Below are 22,794 nucleotides of genomic sequence, written 5' to 3' on the forward strand. Positions count from 1 at the left end.
TGCAGAAATCAAAATATGTTGCTAGTATTTTCTTGAGATTTTTAATTTATGGAACCTATTGTGAAAATCTTACACTCAATATCAATTTATTCAACTACCATTATTGCCAATGAGGTGTAATCAATCAAAATTGTCTAGAGTTGTACCAGAAAAAAAATATTGGAATCGAAAAGTCCTGAACAAATTTGTATTTCGTCTAGTTCTGAAAAAATTGTACTCACAAACAGCATTCGTCCTAGCTAGTAACATGCTCATTTTTATAATTGGAGAGAGGGGTTGAGGTTGGGCGGCTGAACCAGATTGGAAAAACTTCAGAAGGAACCTGTCGCCTTCCCGTTGGAGAATGATGACGGCTTCTTCCAACAGCAGGATGTGTACTGGTACAATGGGTTTGTTCGGCCTTTTCAGCTGCATACCACCCTCCAAAATTAACCTGAAAAATCAATGCAGTTGTGAATAATCACATTCAGTTACCGTCAAAAAACTTGAAAAAATTGAAAGAAACGTATACAGCTATTTACTTTTCTTAAGATTGGGGTTTTATCTTCACAGGAACCCATCAGTATTCAGTCTCAATGAAATATTCCTCTTACTCAAAAAGTGATAACTTATTTAGATCCAAAACAAGCACTTTTCCCGGTCACTTTTCTCGATGCATGTTTGTCAACCAAGTTAACCCTTTAGTGCTCATTGGAAACATGGGTTGCCACTGTTTTCAAATCAACGGCATGTCAAATTTTGTTAGGTTATGTCTGAAATTTCATCGTGAACGTGTTATACAAGTCTTACTCCGACATTTTGTGAAGAAAAGTATTGTATATTCCATCTGATATTTTCTAAAGTTTACTTTGATTTTTGTGAAGTTCAGAGCTCACGAACATTCCTATAAAAACGTAAGTATAATTTGTTGTTCTCACTAAAATATTCTTATGCATCTGTTAGAATCAGTTACTAAGATATATATTTCTGAGGTTTTGTGGCAAGTAGATGAATTTTGTTCTCGGTATTGTTGTATCAAGTATGTAAATTCAGATGGCAACTATAGTTGCCACCGAGCTGTTGGGTAGCCAGATAAAGATAAAATAATTTTATTTCTTAGGTCGGAACGCGAAGATGGCACGTTTACAGTTAATGAAATGCTGAATGCCTACGAAGAGTATTACGGTGAACGAATTCCTTGTATCAGATCTATTAGTATCATTCCTCCGCATTCCGAATGCTGATACAGATGAAGACTCTGATTTGTCTGATGATGAAGTGGAAGGAAAACCAGCACATTTGCCTGGCCGTATACTTCGAAGTAAGGCTGTGGTTACTTTTGAAGAATCACAGGAAGAGCAGAATGAATATACTCAATCTGAGCAAAATCTATATACTCAAATGGAAGATATTGTGAATTCTCAACCTGAGCAGAATGATGACATTCATATGGAAGAAAATGAGGATCCCGAACCTTCTACTTCAAAGCGCGTTCGTCTGCAGAAGAAGAAAAAAGTCCTGCCATCAAAATCAACTTGGTCTTCAAACAAACAACATGTCTGGAAACTGCCATCTATAGAGAAACCTTGCGAACCACTCACTATAGACTTTCTGAAGAACACTGTTGTTTCGCCTTTAGATGCCTTCAAGTGTTTTTTCACTGACCAATTGGTGAACCATATCGTTACACAAAGTAATCTTTATGCCGGCCAAAAAGGAGAGCATCACGTGAATATCTCCTCTGAAGAGATTTATACAGTGTTGGGCATTATGTTATTGAGTGGATATCATAAGTTACCTAACAAGCGTATGTACTGGCAAGAAGACCCGGACTGCAACGTGACCATCGTTTCGGAGGCAATGCGCAGACGCAGGTTCGAAGAAATCTTACGATATATTCACCTGAATGATAACACAAATATTGACACGGATAGTTTTTATAAAGTAAGACCTCTTTTTGATTATTTGAATGAGTCATTCAAGCAAGTTCCATGTGAAGGTTCTCTTTCAATTGACGAAAGTATCATACCATATTATGGCCGTCATCACGCGAAACAGTTTATTCTCGGAAAACCTATAAGGTTTGGGTTCAAGATGTGGGTGATAGCTAAGCCGAATGGATATATAATTCATGTAGAACCTTACTGTGGATCAAACACCAAATTGCCTGATACTGGTCTTAGTCAGGGAGGTGATGTGGTAATTGGTTTGGTGCATCACTGCAATGTTCCCAAAGGAACAAAACTATATTTCGACAATTTGCTCACTTCAGTTTCTCTTCTGGAAGATTTATGTGAAAGGGAATTGGGAGGAACCAGTACTCTACGAGAAAACAGAATAGGCAAAGCTATGAATTTACCACCCAAGAAAGAATTCAAGAAGGTTGAAAGAGGAAAATTTGTAACTGTTGGAAATGGAAAACTGATCGCAGTTTCCTGGAATGACAATTCTGTGGTTACCGTTCTGTCAAACTGTGATGAAGTAAATCCACTCGTACTGAAAAAAAAAGATAACTGTGAAAATACCTAACCCAATATCTCAATACAACTCAAATATGGGAGGGGTTGATCTCAATGATCAATTCACAAGTACCTACAGGACAAGAATAAGAATCAAGAAATGGTGGTGGCCTATGTTTGCTTGGAGTGTGGATGAATGTTGCGTACAGGGATGGCTCCTCTATAGACAGCTAGGACACGATATGCCACTTTTGCAGTTCAGAAGACAGGTTGTTCTGCAATTATTAAATTTATATGGTACTCCTGCTATCAGACCTGGACCATCATCATCTTATTCAAGATCTGTTTCCCTTCATGACATAAGAAGAGATGGAAGGAATCACCTTATTGTGAAAGGAGAGTCAAAGTACAGGCAGTGTAAGATGTGTCACAACCGTACTGTATACCTCTGCTCAAAATGCAAAGTGCCACTTCATTCCGAATGTTTTGAACCATTCCATAATATGTAATATGCTAAAGTGTAGTTTTGTATAATAAATAAAATGAATGATAAAACTTTTTGTTTATATGAATCTTCAAATAATATTCTTTATAATATCATCACCTGTTGACATACTTTAAATGCCCTAAAGGCTCAGTGGCAACTCAGGTTGCCAAGCGTTTCTGGGGTCCTTGAAAAGAAAATATTTTTTTATATATTTTGCAATTGCTCGAGTGATTATATAGTAGCAGAAAAGACATTGCAATATCAATAAATTCGACATTTTTACTTCTGAGCACTAATGGGTTAACATCTTCAGTTTTCTTCATCTTTGGAAGACGCGTCAAAAATAGTGTTGCAGTGGTGCGTGGGAATAGTGCTCGTTTTGGATTTATTCTACGCAAGAGATTCCAGTTTTACCTTTATCCCTCATATAAACATTCTGAGGAATTCAAAAGACAATGAAAACTCAACTAGTTTTTTCAACAGACCTGGTACATTCAAAAAAGGCTCTTACCTATATTTCGTTAGGTCCAACGTCCGGAATTCTTGCGCTATGTGATCGGACCTTTCGAAAGCACTGGTGTCGAGATGCTTTTGTATTTCTTCTAACCTATGTTTGTTGTGCGCCACTTTGGCGGCTTCGTTCACATAGTTGAGGATTTCTTTAGACATGTGGTGGGCTCTCTTCAGCCTTGACAATTCTTCTTGTTGCGAATGTTCACTGTCTAACGATTCGATGCTGTGCATCAGCCTTTCGAGCAAGAGAGGGTACTTCGAGAGCCTCTGCATTTCTGTGGGCAGGATGCCTTGAAGTTGCAACCGCCTGAAATGACAACAGAGTATATAGCAAAGATATAACGTCCAATTCTTGATAAGAACCATAATGAAATCAAGATGGAAAATGTATTATATCTGACATACAATATGTTACGCGGGAGTACCTCAGGGTTCCGCACTTGGGCCGCTCTTATTCACAGTATTCTTCAATGACCTGACTGACTTAGTAAAAACAATCAGATTTAGAAATTGTATTCCCAATGACACAAACGTCTGCTTAAAAAATCTAATAGTTTAAGAGTGTTATGCAAAGGCAAACATAAGCGCCCAAGCATTTTATGATTATTGTCACACCAATGAATTAATTATTTGTTAATATAAAAAATATTCAGGACACTTCCACCCAAAAATATTAGTAATGATCCTAGTTTCACTACAAAAATTAATCAACAAATAATTCAGCAAACTGGATCAATAACATTTTTAGTAGTTACAATAAACCATGAATTGACTTGGAAAGAACACATTAATGGGCTTGTTTCATGTTATTGAAAATGATACTGGTTTGCTTATAGACTGATCGAGTTAGGGGTATTTTATACTTATCAAGCCTAATCGGTTTATATTTGCAGAAAAAAGAAAAATTCGAGAAGCAAGAGTTTAAATTGGCCGCGTGTCTGTTGACCAATAAAATTGATCATGTCTACAGGGGTGTTACCAAGTGCCAATTATTTTAACAAAAATACGAAGTTATGAAACATTAGAAAGAGTACATTGTCTCATACATTCGAAAGTGGTAGCTGACTGGGTGGCAATATGGCTAATATATAATATATAACGTTGAATTTCTTACTTTTGGTGGGTTGCATGAATGCATAAATGATTTATTTTATTAGGGTTCATGAGCCTTCAACAAGCATTAAAAAATATAGCTCGTTAAATTATATTTAGGACCATGGTTTTCGAGTACCTTTCGTTTCATATGAAGAATTTTTTCATGAATTTAAACGTTAACGGGTTCATATACACTTCCATTATTAAAATTTCTGTGATATCAACATGAACATGTCTACTGTCGGAGATATTTCAAAAATAACGTTTTTATTGCGTTTTGTGTTATTTGGATCCCATGTATAATCAATTCTCCCTTCCAATTCATTTCATACACTCTCTTCTTAGATTTAGTTGTCAGAAGTGAGTGTAATTTTACTTTGAATCACGAATGAATCAGAAACTGTTTATACTCTCCGTGAATTTAACAATTTGGCAATGTTCATTATTTGCTTTGTTCCTATTGGTCAATCGAACAACAAGCGGGACTAGGCTCGTGACGTCACGGGCCTAGAAAAAACTATTTTTAATAATTAATTACACGAAAACAACGTTATTTAAAGAGCTGAAACAAAGTACACAGTTTTTCAATTTGAAATTACTACCAAATGAACTGTAAACCAAAAATCATAAAACAAGTCCATTGATTATTAGCCAAATTGAGCAGTTTGTTTTTTATTCAAGTTATTACGAAATAGAGTAAGTTTTGATATATTCAAAATGGTAAATTGTCCCCATATTCAAAGAGCTTTGCCATATTGTCTAAAATTTTCTGAAGATCATAAGCTATACAAATGATGCATTTATTGTGTAGAAAAAATATTGAGAAACCTCTCACATAATGTAAAAAATTGTTTTGTTTGGAAAGTTTTGAATGTTAACCTTGCCATGCCTCTATATAATCATACTTATCATACATACTTTTAAACAGAAAAAACAAACTATCCCCAATAAATCACAATATCTACTACCATGAAATCAGAAATAAAAACAAAATAAGAGCTCTGTCCAAAAAATATAGTGAGTGTTGAAATTTAGCGGGCTAAGTACACTCAATTAGATATTTTTTCATTTGTTTAAGTTGGTACACTCGTCAAGGACATATGTTCACAGTTTCAGCTGTTTATCATGATTAGTTTGTTGGCGAGAGGCACAAAAGTAAGAAGTGTTTTTCGTGTTGGGCGATTTTTTGCTTTTGAAAAAAACGGATCAAAGAATTGGCATCCAATTTTCTGTAAAAATGGAATCAAGTGCTCGAAAAAAGCTCTTCAAAGGTAAAAAGCATATGGTGATTGTACTGTCGAGTCAGAAAAATGTTCACAAGTGGTACAAGCTTTTTACATGAGGTCAAGAAGATATGAATGACGCCCTGGACGCCCCAGGGCATAATTTTTTTAACAAAAAACACTGCAATCATGCATCAGCCACCGTATTCATCAGATTTGCCCCCCTGAGACTTTTCCTATTCTCAAGATTGATGTAACCTATGAAAGGACGGCGTTTTACAACGATTGAGAAGATAAAAACTGAATCGCTGAGGATTGGGAAAATACTGACACAAGTTTATTCTATCTGAGGACGACTACTTAGAACGGAACAAAATAAAAAATTGATGAATAAATAAATATTTTTTAATAAATATTTAAAATTCACCTTACTTTTTGAACAGAGTAGTATACATATGTTGATATATCGTTTTATAGTAAAAAAGTGTCTGAAATCACACTTGGGCTTATGTTTAAAATAAACCTCACGTTGATATCAAATAATAAAAATATTGATAGGTTATTAATTGCCAGAGGTTCAGATTACATTTACATTACAATTACATTTCTGCTTTCAAACAACTCAAAAATATATCCTCTAACTAGATTTTACCTGCACTGTCTTTTCTTCTCGCATTCTATCAATACAGCATCGAACTTAGAGTCTCTCTCCCGCCTCTTCTTGATAAACTCGAGCGCCAGTTGCTGTCTCTCGCAGAAGGTAGCCGCAGCCTTCTTCAACGACTCTCCATACAGGTCTCCGAACATGTTCCCCAACATATGACCCAGCTCTTTAACGATCGGATCCTCTTTCCGCCGCCTCCTCATTTCTTTGTTGAATTCCATGTGGAGGTCTAACATTTCTTTGATGTTCGGAAAGATTAGGTTCAGTTCTTCGGGTTTGAGAGTTTGACTTTCTTGGATTTTTTTGTAGAATATTTTGTACAAAACTTTGAGGTTTCTCACATGGGAACTTTCGGTGTGGAAAAGTTCTGGAATGAATGTCATACACTTTAGGAAAATCTACAATAAAGTTTCGGCAGAAAAGTAATGAGGATCGAAAAAGTGGTAGGGCATAAATAAAAAAATATATTTTTTGGAACGTGGGTTTCTGATAGTGCCACTTTTAATTTCAACGAAAAGATACTTTTGCAATGAGAGTGGTCAATTATTTATTCAACAACTATTATGTATATAGTACGATTGATGTTACATTAGCCTCGATACAATTGTTATTCTATGACCATTGATAGGCGCCTCAATTATATGATTGCTTGTTGTAGGATTATGATTTTGTTTCTTTCTTTACATAGACAAGGATCCATTACTCAACACCTTCAATATCAATCACAGAAGAGCCACGCCTTCAATTTTTATTGACAAGTGAGCCTGTAGAATGGATTCATTTGAAAGTTGTTCTCAAACCCAATACTCAATCATTGAACTCATAGATCTTCTTAAAAAAGACAGTTTTCAAATTTACATAGACAAGGATCCATTACTCAACACCTTCACTATCAATCACAGATAACCCACACTTTCAATTTTCATTGACAAGTGAATCTGGGAAATGGATTCACTTGAGAGTTTGTCTCAAACCCCATACTCAATTATTGAAGTCATATATCTTAATAAATACAGTTTTCAATTTTACATAGACAAGGATCCATTACTCAACACCTTCAATATCAATCACAGATGACCCACGCTTTCAATTTTCATTAACAAGTGAGTCTGGGAAATGGATTTACTTGAGAGTTTGTCTCAAACCCCATACTCAATTATTGAATTTATATATCTTCTTAAAAAATACAGTTTTCAATTTTACATAGACAAGGATCCATTACTCTACACTTTCAATATCAATCACAGATAACCCACGCTTTCAATTTTCATTGACAAGTGAGCCTGGGAAATGGATTCACTTGGGAGTTTGTCTCAAACCCCATACTCAATTATTGAAGTCATATATCTAAAAAAATACAGTTTTCAATTTTACATAGACAAGGGTCCATTACTCAACACCTTCAATATCAATCACAGATGACCCACGCTTTCAATTTTCATTAACAAGTGAGTCTGGGAAATGGATTTACTTGAGAGTTTGTCTCAAACCCCATACTCAATTATTGAAGTCATATATCTTAAAAAATACAGTTTTCAATTTTACATAGACAAGGATCCATTACTCAACACCTTCAATATCAATCACAGATGACCCACGCTTTCAATTTTCATTAACAAGTGAGTCTGGGAAATGGATTTACTTGAGAGTTTGTCTCAAACCCCATACTCAATTATTGAATTTATATATCTTCTTAAAAAATACAGTTTTCAATTTTACATAGACAAGGATCCATTACTCTACACTTTCAATATCAATCACAGATAACCCACGCTTTCAATTATCATTGACAAGTGAGCCTGGGAAATGGATTCACTTGAGAGTTTGTCTCAAACCCCATACTCAATTATTGAAGTCATATATCTAAAAAAATACAGTTTTCAATTTTACATAGACAAGGATCCATTACTCAACACCTTCAATATCAATCACAGATGACCCACGCTTTCAATTTTCATTGACAAGTGAGCCTGGGAAATGGATTTACTTGAGAGTTGTTGTCAAACCCCATACTCAATTATTGAACTCATAGATCTTCTTGAAAAATACAGTTTTTGATTTTACATGGAAAAGGATCCATTACTCAACACCTTCAATATCAATCACAGATGAGCCAAGCCTTCAATTTTCATTGACAAGTTAGCCTGGAGAGTTGTTCACAAGCCCCATATTCAATCATTGAACTCGTAGATCTTCTCGAAAAATACAGTTTTCAATTTTACATAGACAAGTATCCATTACTCAACACCTTCAATATCAATTACAGAAGAGCCACGCCTTCAATTTTTATTTACAAGTGAGCCTGTAGAATGGATTCATTTGAAAGTTGTTCTCAAACCCCATACTCAATTATTGAACTCATAGATCTTCTTGAAAAATACAGTTTTCAATTTTACATAGACAAGGATCCATTACTCAACACCTTCAATATCAAATACAGATGAGCACCTGTAGTAGATCTTCCGATGGATGTGAGAAATTGACACTGTTCAAAAGTTCGTCACTTGATAACAAAATCTAAGTAATTATAAACCTAAATTATGTCACACTAATTCGTTGGAACCTTGGTAGGTTGCATGTAAACCAGTGACTATAAGTTCAAATCACATCGACGGCAGTTTTTTATTTTTTTTACGCTTTTTCAGGTTGCAAAAATGATTTTTGAGTAGTCTGTTGCTACCACAGATGGCGTATTTTTGAAGGAAAATGTCCACACTTACTTATAAGCAAGTAATGAATCTTTTTCTCATGTTAGTCAAAAGCTTTCGTCGCTATTCTCAGAATTTCTGGTTAGCCTAATTTCACTAAATGATTTTTCAGGTAAGGAGAATGCAAATATAAATATTCAAAATTCAACACGGCCACCACGGAACCGAAATTGAAATGACAATTGACATTACTGACAGGTACACAGTGTAGCCAACATAAAACATATGCTCCTAATGAAATTCTCATCTGACATGGTCTATTACTTACCGTTTATCACATCTTGCCTTTTTTTCTCGTGGGCAGGTAGATTTTTCAGCTCTTCAGGTGGGACCAAACTTTGCCACTGCTCCGACTCAGCATCAATATCGCTATCTGAGTCGACAGTACCACGTAGCGCTGCCGCCTGAACCACTGCATCTATACTGTTGCTCGGACTTTCTGACAGCCTGTCACTGGACAACAAATAAAAAGGTTAATCAATCGATCAATTGATTTTTGAATGAATTTTTAATTTTCCTTTGACTTATTGAATGAATCTGGAAAAGTGTATTTTCAGAGATATTATGCCTAATTGACATTTTGGCTAGAGATTGTAAACACAGCAGGATGCAAAGCCTCTTGCGTAAATTGGAGTAACTTTAATTTCTTTTTGTTTTTTTTTCCCGTTTTGAATATTAGGTTGTTTCAAAACTTTTGTCCGTTTCAATATCATTTGTTTTTGTAGCTCCATATCGCAGAAAATACTGATCGATAGATAATGTTGTAATCTAAACATTGATGCTGTTCATTTTTTCCAGATTTCAATTTTTTGCCTCTTTTCAGCTCATTACTATATGATGTCGCTGAGCTATTTTTTGCTAATATTTCTCTACAAATTCAAATTGAACCAAAGCGCTGTCGAAACAATCCAAAAAATTAACTAGATATATGACAATGAAGGTGTTAAAAAACGCGCTGTTCGACGTTGGTTTGCGAAATTTCTTTACGGAGGTTTTAGCTTGGAAGATGAGCCTCGAAGTGGTCGACCTACAGTAATCCAGGACGAGGATTTGAGGACCCTGGTGTAGACTGACCCATCACAAATGGTGCGTGGAATGGTAGAAGAACTGGGCGTCAGCTCCCATGGGTTTTAATAGTTTAAATCGTTTTGGAAAAGTCAAAAAGATCGAAACGTGGGTGTCAGGTCTGTTTTTTTGGTTTTGCGCAAAGGAAACGATCCAATTTTGGATCGGATCGTCACGTCTACTTCAAACTCACGTTTAAAGTAGACTCATAAAAAGGGAGAAAACTTTTGAACAACCTATTATGTTTGAAAAAACCTAAAAGTTACAATTACTTTTGAATAACTTTTAAATATCACTGCCCTAAATTGAAACTTTGCTTAGTTATGAACTACTCGGAATCTTTTTATTTTTTCAAGATGAAACTTAATAAAAATCTAGAATCGTTTTTTTTCAAGTTTACTAAAAACACTTCTTCAAAATCCTCTATGTGTTGCTTATTATATCAAAGAGGATTAAAATATAAACCCATGAAACCTCTTTCATGAGCGTGAATATACGCAAAACATAATTTTAGTTGTTTTTAAGAAACTCGGAATAGCTACATAAAAAATTTAAATTTTTGTATTTCTTAGCCTATATAAAATGTGTATTTGGGCTAAATTTCATCAAATCCGAGATGGTAAACTTGACTTGACATAAAGAACCCCGCTATCTCAAAATATTTTTCATTTATTTGAATTGAAGAGGTTATATTTTTAGGAGTGATTAATTCTTGGGAAAAAAAGTTTTTGGCTTTCTACTACTCCATCTTGATACAAAAAAATGTGAGAATCTTCCAAAGAAACGAAAGAAGTAATCAATTTAAAAATGAGTAACCCTATACATGGATGTGTAGATAATGCAAAGAAGTAACTTTCAGACACAAACTGGAAAAAAGCCCTTCTGAAACGCTACTTTCATATAAACATTGAATTACACGAAAGAAAAAATCTTTCGAAACAAATACTTTCATATGAACACTGAATTATACAGAAGATACTTTTCTCTACTCAGTTTAAGTTCATTTAAAGTAGAACTCATGTGAATGATATCTGATTTTTATTCCATAACGAATGTTTGGAATACAAACTGAGTAGAGAAAAGTACCACACTTTTGTGTTTTGTATCAAGATGGAGTAGTAGACAGCCAAAAACTTTCTTTCCCAAAAATTTTTCATTTAATTTTGGGAAAAACCATTAGCTTTACTAATTTCAATTAGTTGTGGTGCTGCTCTATAGAAAAAAAATGAAAATTTCAGTTTGTAATACTTCCACTTACAAAGGTCATTCAAAATCTACAACTTATATACAGATTGCAACAGTATATTCCGAATACTTACCTAAGCATTAATCTGCAAACAGTCTAACATAAATCGAAACAACTTTAAAGACTCTCGGGAAGTTATACATTTGTATAAAAAATAAATATTTCGAAATAAAATCTCGAATTATTCACCTCTCCCAACTTACCTACAGAAAGTTCTGGTAAATGCATGCCACAAAACAACTACTTCCCCGGCTAATACCATGCTGGACATTGAATTATATTCGACAGATATTTATGCAAGATACCTCACATCAGATGTTTGTCACCCAGAGGTTTTTCATTCATCCTGCGAGACAGATGTTTCTCGTTTATCTAGCGAGACTAACCTCTGCAATATATATTGCATAAATGTCTGCAGGATACAATTCAATATCCAGCGTGGTATTAGCCGAGGAAGTAGTTCAATCTCTATGGAGTACCAGGTGTAAAATGTCAATTCGGCATATCTCTTAAAAAGCACTATCTTTTCATAATGTTCATTTTATTGAAATTAAAGTTATAAAATAAATATATGAGGTGATAAGCTATCAAGTTCCAAGCTTTTCCTGCCCCTTATTATAAAAACTTAAATGCCTAGTCTCTAGCTATAATGCTCGGGTATATACGGCGCGGCGTTTTGAAGAACTGTCTCTTATTTCAAAACGTGATTTCTTGTTTGAAAAGAAGAGTTCCCATAAACATATGTCCAAATTTCCCACGTTTTGGAAATTAATCTCCCTAGTTTTGGAGATGTAGTGTGTTAAAAATGAAAACTGCATATTTTGTTCAAAGGTTTATGCCATATAATGTTGGTAATTTCATGGTGATGTATAAATCAGAATAACGGTACCCCTCCTGGTAAGGGGCGTTTTTACAAAAACACATTTGCTCTTTTTTAACCATCCATGAAATTTTTAAATAATCACTACATCATTCTCTTTTATAATTCATCTATTTCGATTATTTGCAAGGATATAGCAAACAACGTATATTTTCCAAAACTAATAAAGCCACTGAACATAATTGTTTTAATAACATACCTGATAATAATAACGTTGTTATATAACATTCTCAACTATTCGGAGATAAAGTGTTACAGCAGTTGAGGTTACGCTAAACCATTGATTATGAAATATTGGTAGAAGAATAAACAAATCGCATAAAATTGATTTATTGACCAAACGATATAGGTCATGTTTGAACCACTGCATTTACAAAACACGATGTGGTAACATTGATTTCTGCATGCCTGTAGACCGGTTCGTCAAGGATATGGCCTGATGAAGATATTCATTGTACAAATCAAAATCAACAAAACAACACAACTGAGGATCTAAAATTATCTATTATGACAAACATTCTGTCCACCATGATTTCGGTTTTCTTTTCAGTGATCAAATTTGCTATCTGCGGAATATTGCCTTCATCACACGTTACAATAGACTTTTTCTGTTTAGGTATTGATCAGATCAGATTCGTCATTAAAAAAAAAATTAACGAACAAAGTTCCCTTCTTCGAATTCAAAGTGAACAGCAAATCGTTCCCAAATGTTTATTTACGATCCCAGATAACTTTGTGAATATCGGGCCAAAGGCCCAATTTTGTGAATTGTTGCCTATGAATATAAACATTTTTATTATACCCAAGAATAGTGAAAAATAGCTATTTCGGTTTCACTAGGATTCAGAATTTTCTTCAAACTCTTCTTTTTCACTTCAGAACTTGCCAACTAACTACTGTTCATTTTCCTGTGGTACCTTACGAGAGGAAATATATTCCATACAAGATACTTCGTTCCAGATCTTCAGCAGATTTGTTGGTTATGGAGCTTCATGAGGCTGGTGATGAAAGATTCAACCTTATTTTGAGAGCTGCACGTATAATTGACTCTCTGGGGTTAGATATGCGCCATATTTGTTAACGAATCAATTCTGATGGATTTTATGATAATCTCAATTTGTGCATTATTTTGCTCTCTACATCAACTATCAAGTAAGTGACTTCAGTTTCAATTTAAATAGAAGCTCGTATTCATCAGTGAGCCCAAATTCCTCTCTTGGACTTGCTTCTATATAGATTTCCAACAAGGATTTCCGAACTTTGACAATTGTTAACAGGCCATCTTGTTAAAGGTACATCTGTCAAATTATTTGTCATTTATTAGGTCTGTTTGGATATTCTGCATAAGTGATTTGAGGGTCACCAAGATCGTGCTGTAGTATCAACGGACTCGACGGTACCACGGGCATCGGATTGGTCATAATGAACGGTCGGAAATTGATATTGTGTTCAGTTTATTCGCTGTTGTTATTATTGTTTTCATTTTTGTAGTTGGTTATAAGAGACTCACCACAAAATCTTCTATAATATCCTTAAATTTCGTTTTTATATTAGCTCACGCTTATCGTAAAAGAACGAAATTGGCTCCGCACTTCGTTTCGAGGTCACTTTGTGAATTCATGAATGAAAGTAGTGGGGGGACTTACTGGTTGATTATTCTATGGTTGAATGGTGTTATATTCTACACCTAATCACATCAATAGTTTTTTCAAACGAATAAAAAATTTCGGTAATATCTCATACACACTTCGTTTTATTTAAATTTCAAGATTGAACGCGCTTGATGTTGTGTTGCTGATAGTGTTATTTCCGTTTCTAATATTTCTACTCAAGGGCTAATAGTGCCTTGAATAGTTTAAGGCATGAGCATCGTAATCGAGAATTACGTATTCATTCATATTTTCCCATTGAAGAGTTTTTCCGAATTTTATTAAAAACATGATTTCAAATTTCAATGTTCCTCAAAAGTTTTTTTACAGATCAAAGTAGTTCATTTTCATCTACACAGCCAAAAATAGTAAATAATCTCAAACTGGAGTGTTGAGGTTTTAAATCTTGATTTATTTCGTCCAATAGTTATTTTTGAAGAAAACTATACCCTTGAAATATAAACGGAAAAATCACGCACGGTCTATAATTTTCAATTTTAATCTAGCAGAGAAACAATTCATAAAGAAAATAATTCCGATTAAAATTCAGTAAAGGAAGACTAGAAATACTTGGAATATAAATATTATCTTCGAAGGCAGATGATTTGAAATGAAGACAAAAAAAAACATTTGAGAATACTGAATTATCCGAAAAAAGTTGATCACAAATCAAATAGTTTCAATGATGAAGTCTGTGGGAAACATAAATTCCAACCAATCCAATTTTTTTTTGAATGCTTAAGATTTGTATTTGGGCTTTCTTCACAAATAATCATATGACACCTCAAATGTGTGTTAATTAGTGATAATGTTGTAGTTTCAGAGATAAACTGCAACAAATAACTCAAAAAAATAATGGTTTCAAGATTTTGCTGCAAATGGATTTTCCACAAAGCGGTATAAAATGTAAGCGTTAACAAAAAGCAAGCAAACAATAGCTTTGAAGCACTAGCTAGCTACTTACTTGCAGGATATACTGGAATTCGACGAGCTACCCGAATCCGTATTGGATAAAGCCGTGTGTCGATCCAAATCCACATCACCGCTATAAAACACACAAAAATAGTGATAGCATATACTTTGAATCCCAAGCCACAACGTATAATAGAAAAGCGGTTTTCAAATGTCTTATTCAAAACTTGCGTAACCTGCGTAGCTTCCATAAATCAGAATCATGATGATATTAACAAATTTTCACAATATATACTTTATTCCCAATACGCGTTCTACTACAATAGTAGTTTCTTCAGTTTGGTTCTCTACACTAATTTACAAACTTTTTTTTTTGTTTTGGACAAAAGTTTCTGTTTCATGATGTTTTATAATGAAGCATTGAAAATACATATAACCCTCTATCACCAACCCCAATTTTTTAATAGCCATTTTAGTATTTCAATCATTTTTTAACCCTGATCATAGATCAGGCATCTACCGGCGTAACTTCTCACTCAATAAACAGCACAGAGTAGAGATGAGAACGAAGCCGGTCTCCTACCTCTCTCAAACAATAAGCCTTTTCGCCTTCTCTCACTCTCTACACAGTTTTCGACCGCTATTAATGTTTATACTTCAAGCGTAGATGCAGTTTGCGATGCCACCGAAGCTGTGAATAATCCAACAGAGTTTTTGAACTCTCTGGATTTGCCAGGCATGCCACCACATAATTTACAACTGAAGGTTGGATCGCTCCGTAATTAGAGTCCACCACTGCTGTGCAACGGCACGCGATCATTCATTGAAAATTTCATGTAAAACGTTTTCGAAGCCAGCATGTGTGTTCAGATAGGTTTCAGCGGTCAGTTGTATGTTGCCGTTGAGTTCGGGTTGAACCGCGTCTGGAGTTTTGAATTCGACGTTTCGGTCCCCATTTTGAAGCTATTTTCAAGAATTTGATGTGACTTGACGCCGGGACCTCAATCTGCCTACTCCCCAGGTCTTGTAATGAGTTCTCTCTAGGTCTCAATCTGATAACTCTTTAGATTGAACAGTTCAATCTAACTACCGACGAAAACATCGCCAAAGTTCACCAAATGGTGCTAGACAACCGCCGAATTGAAGTGAGAGAGATGGCTGAGGTTATGAAAATGTCAAAAGAATGTGTTTGTCACATATTTAATCAGCATTTAGGCATGAGGAAGCTGTCCGCGCGTTGGGTGCCGCATTTGCTCATATTAGACAAAAAACGTGTTCGAATGAACATTTCCAAATCTCTGTTAGCACAGTATAGGCACAATAAATTCGAGTTTTGACGCCGTATTTACAAATTACCTGTTTTCCTAGTGGTAATATTCAATTGTAATTATTTTAAGAAAATTTACCTGTTTTGCCAGTATTATTCACTCATCTTAATTAACTTACGGCATAAAATGCCAATAATTTAAATATTCATGAATCAACCTGTTTTCTTAGAAGTAATAAGCTATTATAATCGAATCCTACCTGGTTTGCCAGTAATAATCAATTATCTAAATGAGTTTTGGCATAAAATGCCAATAACTGGCATATTCATAAATTACCTGGTTTTCTAAATTACTTCCTAGAAGTAAAATGCTAATAACTAACATATTTATAAATCACCTGTTTTCCTAGAATTAATATACTATTATAATAGATTCATCGAATCCTAATGACTAACATTTATAAATTACCTGTTTTCCTAGAAGTAATATTTTATTGTAATTGGTTTCTCAAAATCTACATGTTCTGCCAGTATTAACCAATTATTTAAATGAGTTTTGGCTTAAAATGCCAATAATTAAAATATTTATGAATTAACTGTTTTCTTCAGGTAATATTCTATTCTAATTGTTTTATTAAAATCTACCTGTTTTGCCAATATTGATTATTTATCTGATTATTTTAGCATAAACAAACATATTCATAAATTACCTGTTTTCCTAAATTACCTCCTAGAAGATAAATGCTAATAACTAACATATTTATAAATTACCTGTTTTCCTAGAAGTAATATTGTAATTGTTTCATCAAAATCTACATGTTCTGCCAGTATTAACCATTTATTTTTTTTTTCAGTGGAATACAAAACGGAACAAACCCAAAAAAAATATTGACAAATGATGAGGTGAAAATAACAATAAATTGATTGATTGTTATAAATAACATGCAATATCGTGTTATGAACAGTTATAACAGTTATTTATCTGATTATTTCAGCATAAAATGCTAATAACTAACATATTCATAAATTACCTGTTTTCCTTAATTACTTCTTAGAATTGAAATGCTAGTAACTAACATATTTATAAATTACCTATTTTCCTAGAAATAATATTGTATTGTCATGTTTTTTTTTCAAAATCTACCTGTTTTATCAGAATTAACCAGCTTTGTAATTGCCCACTGTTTCATGAAAGACATTGTAGAACAGTTTGATATACCAGTACTGATGAAGCTACAATGTAGAGAAACACGTCTTAGATTAAATTTTCAGTGTGAAAATTGTATAATTCATATCATGAATAGTATTATTTTCCATTAAGTAACAGGTTACTGTATTAATAATTTGTAATGAAAGACATCGTCATTGTCAAATGAACATCTGTACGGAACCTAAACGTAAAAGAGTGAATTTTTTCATCTTCCAGAAAAATTCCATCCTGAAAAGCTACAGAATTTATTTTTTCTCAACGTTACAATTACAGCTGAATTGGCACGGAACCAAATTGCTTTCAAGATGTCTTTATAAATTCCGTCTACTACAAATTGTCTCGTATACAGAATAACATTCGTTCCCAATTCCCGACTTTGAAGTAATGCGACCCAAAACGACTCATTAAAATGTAGTTTTTACAAAAAAATTGCAAGTTCTGAAAGTCAACAAGAATATTAAATGCGAAACATCTGGTTTTCAAGTGAGCAAACATCAACAATGCCTTTGAAAAATAATAAATCAATAACAATGTTATCGCACTGAGTCAATGTTAAAAAATGAACAAAGTAAACATGCAGTTGTCTTTGCAACAAACTTGCGTACCATCTATTAAAAGAAAATCAATTCGATATCCTTTCCAGTCTCTTATTACTCAACGTGAAATGCATAGGTGTTCATTAATGGCTTGATGGGTAGAGGTTAATGAAAGATATAAGAAGATAATGACTAAGCGCTGATGCATCAACAAATATTGACTTTTATATGTCACAGACATAACCAAATTCGTTTCAATTAATAGACTATTTTCATGTCTCGCTATTTTCGACCAAATGCCAATAAAATTCTTCTGTAACGTGTGTTCGTTAATTTTTCTTGTTTGAGTAGCACTTTATCGTGAGATTTTCACTGAATAGTTCACAAAACAACCGCCCGTGTCTCACTATGCCAATAGCTTCTGCAAGCAATAGTGTCATTTCCACTTTTTGTAAGTTTCAAACATGAAATTGACACGTAACATCGATAATATTGATGGATGAATTCTTTAGTGAATTGTATCCTTCAGAGAACAGCCTCAAATAAGTGGTTAAGCGAAACGGGGCGTGACGTCATCAGATATATGAAATTCGTAGCCTACCAGTAAGTAATCGTTATTAGTGTAAGTGGTGTAAATGCTCGATTTTTTTGTGTTTGTATTAATCTGTCTATATTGTGGAAGTTTTGTACAGTACGAAATGTATTTATTCAACCCAAAATTGTAATTTTCATCAAAAATGAAAACGTTGCAGGGCCTTGCGAATAGCTATGCTATAATAAAAAATAATAAGTAATACGAGGGTTGCCTTTTATGTTTCGGGATTTTGCACCCCTAGTGCTGCAATCTGGCAACTGACAGCTCTATCGTAAAGTTGGACATTTTTGAGCTTATACGTACTCAGAACGTTTTAATATATGCGCGCTATTTGTGATGTTTCCAGTAACTTAAAAGATTCATGTCGGCCCAAAAATGGAATTAAATCGTGAACATTTTCGTGCCATTATTTTTCGACGTGGATTAACTCATCAACAGTGATTGGATGAACTCACTTCAATTTTTGGAGAAGAAGCTCCATCAAGGAACATTGTTTATCGATGATAAGGCGAATTCAATCGTTGTCGTAGTTCTCTCCAAGACGAATTTCTTGAAGGTCGTCCAAAATCAGTTGTTTCGAAAACCATTTATGCTGTACACGACATGATCGTCATGTGACCTATAGTGAGATTGAGACAACCTTAGGCATTAGTGGGACCAGCATACATTCAATATTGCATAAACATTTGTCTGTCAAAAACATTTGTTCGCGTTGGATCCCACAAAATTTGTCAATTACTCAAAAAAGGCTCGCGTCGATTGGTCGAAGGAAAAGTACGATCGCGGTGCTTCGAAACACGTCTATGACATCGTGACAGGTGATGAATCGGGAATTTACACGTATGAGTCCGAAAGTAAACAGCAGTCGACTGTATGGGTGTTTAAAGATGAGCCAAATCTAACAAAAGTTGTTCACGCACGAAGCACTTCCAAGCAAATGGTCGCCTGTTTTTTCGGGAAAACTGGACATGCCGCAATCGTACCACTAGAAAAACGCAGAACAGTCAATTCTGAGTGGTACACAACCATTTGTTGGCCATTTGTTGTCTTCCAAGAAATCGAGAAAACCAACCGCCGAAGACGGATCACTCTTCACCACGACAATGCGAGCTCTCACACATCGGCTCAAACAACTGCATTTTTGAGCACCCAAAACATCGATTTAATGAGTCGTTCGCCGTATAGTCCTGACCTGGCACCGAATTACTTCTTTTTATTCCCGCACGTAAAAAACAAACTGAGAGGTCAACGTTTTTCGACACCTGAAGAAGCGGTTGCTGCATTCAGAATGCATGTTTTGGAGATACCTCAATCAGAGGGGCAAAAGTGCTTCGACAATTGGTTCAACCACATGCTGAAGTGTATAGATCTTCATAGGGAATATTTTGAAAAACAATAAAGTGATTTTCGATTATTAATATTTGTTTTTGGTGTCTGATCCCGAAATATAAAAGGCAACCCTCGTAGTAAGTAATAATAAAATAATTACATTTATATAGCTATTGATGAGCAGGGTAAACGAAACTTCATTGCCTGAACATACAATTCACAAATATGCGGGGTGTGTTAAAAAAATGAGCCGAATTTTCATTTTTCTTCGAAAATTTCATTAATTCGTCAATGTTTTTTATACTGATTTTTCGAGTTTATAACCTTCCGCTATCTGAAGAAATAAAAGCTAAAACAATAGAGAATCTGAGAAAGTGTAGCAAACTGAAAATATCATCCCGAAAAGTTACTGTGTTCGCACAAGTTTCGACTTCTGAGAGATGTCGTTCGTAGGGGTGCGACAACTGAGGTGGTTAACGGAAAACAGATTTTAAACACATTCTTTTTAAACATATAAATGAGCAGATTTGTGCTGGTGGATCTACCACGACTGAATCCATGTTGTTCATTAATGATTATATATCAACAATCCCATGTTAACTTTTTTGTAATTAGGCTGTCAAACAATTTGGGTAATTCTGATTGACTACAGACCGCTCGATAATTTTTTATATCATTATGTGATCCACTTTAATAAATAGGTTTCAAAAAACTGTCTTTCCAGTAATCTGGAAAGATGGACGATTTCAAAGAAATATTGTATATCATGTGAATTGTTTTGAACAGGGTAAAAATCCATTTTTGGATTCATAGAAATACATGATCTTTCTTTGGTTTTTTATTCGATCTCCTTATTTGGAAGAGATGATGATCCTCGCATTAGGTAAGATATGTTTTTATTGTAAACATTCATTAATGGAAGGTAAAACTGAAACTTCTGGCGTATAATGACTTCCAAACAGGCATTTTCCTCAATACTTCAAATCCTGAATTGTGCTCATTAAATAGCAGTGTATATTTCTTCATAGATAGGGATTATTTTGAAACTTTTTTTTGTATGGTGATCAAATTTCAGGTGTTACGATACCTTTTTCTTTCGATTCTTACTAGTGTTATTTCTAAGCTGTAAACGAATAACTGAATTAGCAATTAGATTTTCAAATTGACCAGCTTCGATTGTCATTTGCGATCGTAATTTGATTCGCTTTCCATCTTCAGCTTCAAATAATTACTCGAATGAAAACCAAAGATCATGTATTTCCATGAATCACGACATATAAACATTGAAAATCATCAAATTACGAAAAGTACCTGACGGAAATCATCACAAAATCATCCTGCTAGGTCATCCCTGGATCCACCACCAACCAACGAAAAACCTCCACTCATTGATAGCTCCACAGCTGAACAAATAAAATGAAATCTTCCGCCGAACGCAATCGATCCGCCAACACAAATTCGGTCGCTTTGAACTTTACCGGAATTTAAATTGATTCGCAAACACGGTCGTGCATACGAGATTAATCAAGAAATTCCCGATGAAAATCCATCGATCTGCTATCAGATTCAATGACATCATACTATAATATTATCATGAACATTATTATCGACGACGGTGAGTGCGGAAAATGCAAACTCTCGCATCGGAGGCGGGAACCGTTTTGGCTGCAAGCAGACGTGGAGGCGGCAATCCATAGGTGAGGTGATTAGACAGGGGTGGAGTTCAAGGGTTGGAAATGCTGAAATCAAGAAATTTCGCAAACGGGGGATATTATGATAAGGGTTCTATAAAAACAGTGGATGCACCTAAAGGATGAATTCAAGTGTAGCGTAATTTGGCGTGAAGATAGATTAATTGACTATTAGTAGGACTAGAGAATAGTAATCTGGTTCACAAGTGCTATTTTATCGAAACCTTGGCATCAAGACAAAAAACTTCGATTTGGAATTGCATAAAAAATTTCATGAAACTTTTGAAGAGGGCCGATAAAAATGTAAAAGTTCTAAATAATTGAGAAGAAAACAGTGATTTTGTTGCGGACTTTTGATGTTTGCTGCCAGTGGCTGATCTAGTTGGGGAGGCACAGGGGCACGTGCCCCTGTGACTAGGTAAAATTCAGATACTTGAAATTTAGGTATAGTCGAAGTAAACGAAATTGTGCACACTTAAAGTCTGCGGCACTCTGAAAGGCCAAAAAAACCAATACATAGAATTGAACCAGCTGCAAAATAGTCCACGTGGACTGTAGAATTGAAGGTTCGTATTGGAGAATTTTTATTAACCGAGTTTTATGATTGGATGAAGAGTCATAAAATTCATTAAATTTGAAGTCATATTACGGTAACGAACAGAAATCAGGGAATGTAGGGATGGTTATCGCTGTCGTGCCATCAATGTTCAGTTCAGGAACTAATCGCGATTAGAGTGTTGAAATTCGATATTTGGTGTAGTTATAATTACTTAAAATTGTTGTTATCTGTTTGAAATGTGGCGTCCTTAGACAAGTACTGATAGTAATAACGAGTGTGATAACAACGCATACTATTTCCAGTGTAGTGATTCCAATAACGATAGTGAACAATGTGAAAAAGAGATACCACAGAGAGTATGTTTCAATGTATATAAGAATCTACATCTCAAGTTTGCTTTCGAGGGCAACATCAGATTTGACCGAAATTCCTTTCTCAACTGTACGTACAATAGTCAAAAACAAACCTTATGAACGCAAGACGCGATGTGATACAGGATTACCAAAACCTTAAGATGTTCATCTAATAAAATCATTGAAAAAAACAATATACGACTATTACAAAAGCAATGAAATTCCTACGACTGAAATCATAAGGAAAAAATTGAATAATTCCGGCTATAACGTGAGCTGCTGTGACAAAACTCTTCAGAATAGAATAAAGAAAGATTTGAAATAATAAACAAACGTCAATCAGTTATGGAAAGCAGAAGAATAGTGGAATTGCG

At 34.6% G+C, this 22,794-nt stretch overlaps 1 protein-coding gene across 7 annotated transcripts in view; it reads right to left on the reverse strand.

The window, feature by feature from the left end:
* Nucleotides 1-22,794, reverse strand: part of RhoGEF2 (Rho guanine nucleotide exchange factor 2) — a 213,491-nt gene that overhangs the window by 41,016 nt on the left and 149,681 nt on the right. For 6 of the 7 annotated variants that reach the window (XM_074182252.1, XM_074182255.1, XM_074182251.1 and 3 more), the window contains 5 exons: nt 14,933-15,013; nt 9,397-9,581; nt 6,409-6,787; nt 3,437-3,745; nt 222-433 (listed from right to left, as the gene is read on the reverse strand). In XM_074182252.1, the coding sequence (XP_074038353.1) occupies nt 222-433; nt 3,437-3,745; nt 6,409-6,787; nt 9,397-9,581; nt 14,933-15,013 (1,166 nt within the window). The remainder of the gene's footprint in view (nt 1-221; nt 434-3,436; nt 3,746-6,408; nt 6,788-9,396; nt 9,582-14,932; nt 15,014-22,794) is intronic. The other variant, XM_074182254.1, reaches the window with a different exon arrangement.

This window comes from Leptinotarsa decemlineata, unplaced genomic scaffold, assembly GCF_025532065.1.
Source record: "Leptinotarsa decemlineata unplaced genomic scaffold, Ldec_3_MD MMD2_tig00026328_RagTag_RagTag, whole genome shotgun sequence".
NCBI lineage: Eukaryota > Metazoa > Arthropoda > Insecta > Coleoptera > Chrysomelidae > Leptinotarsa > Leptinotarsa decemlineata.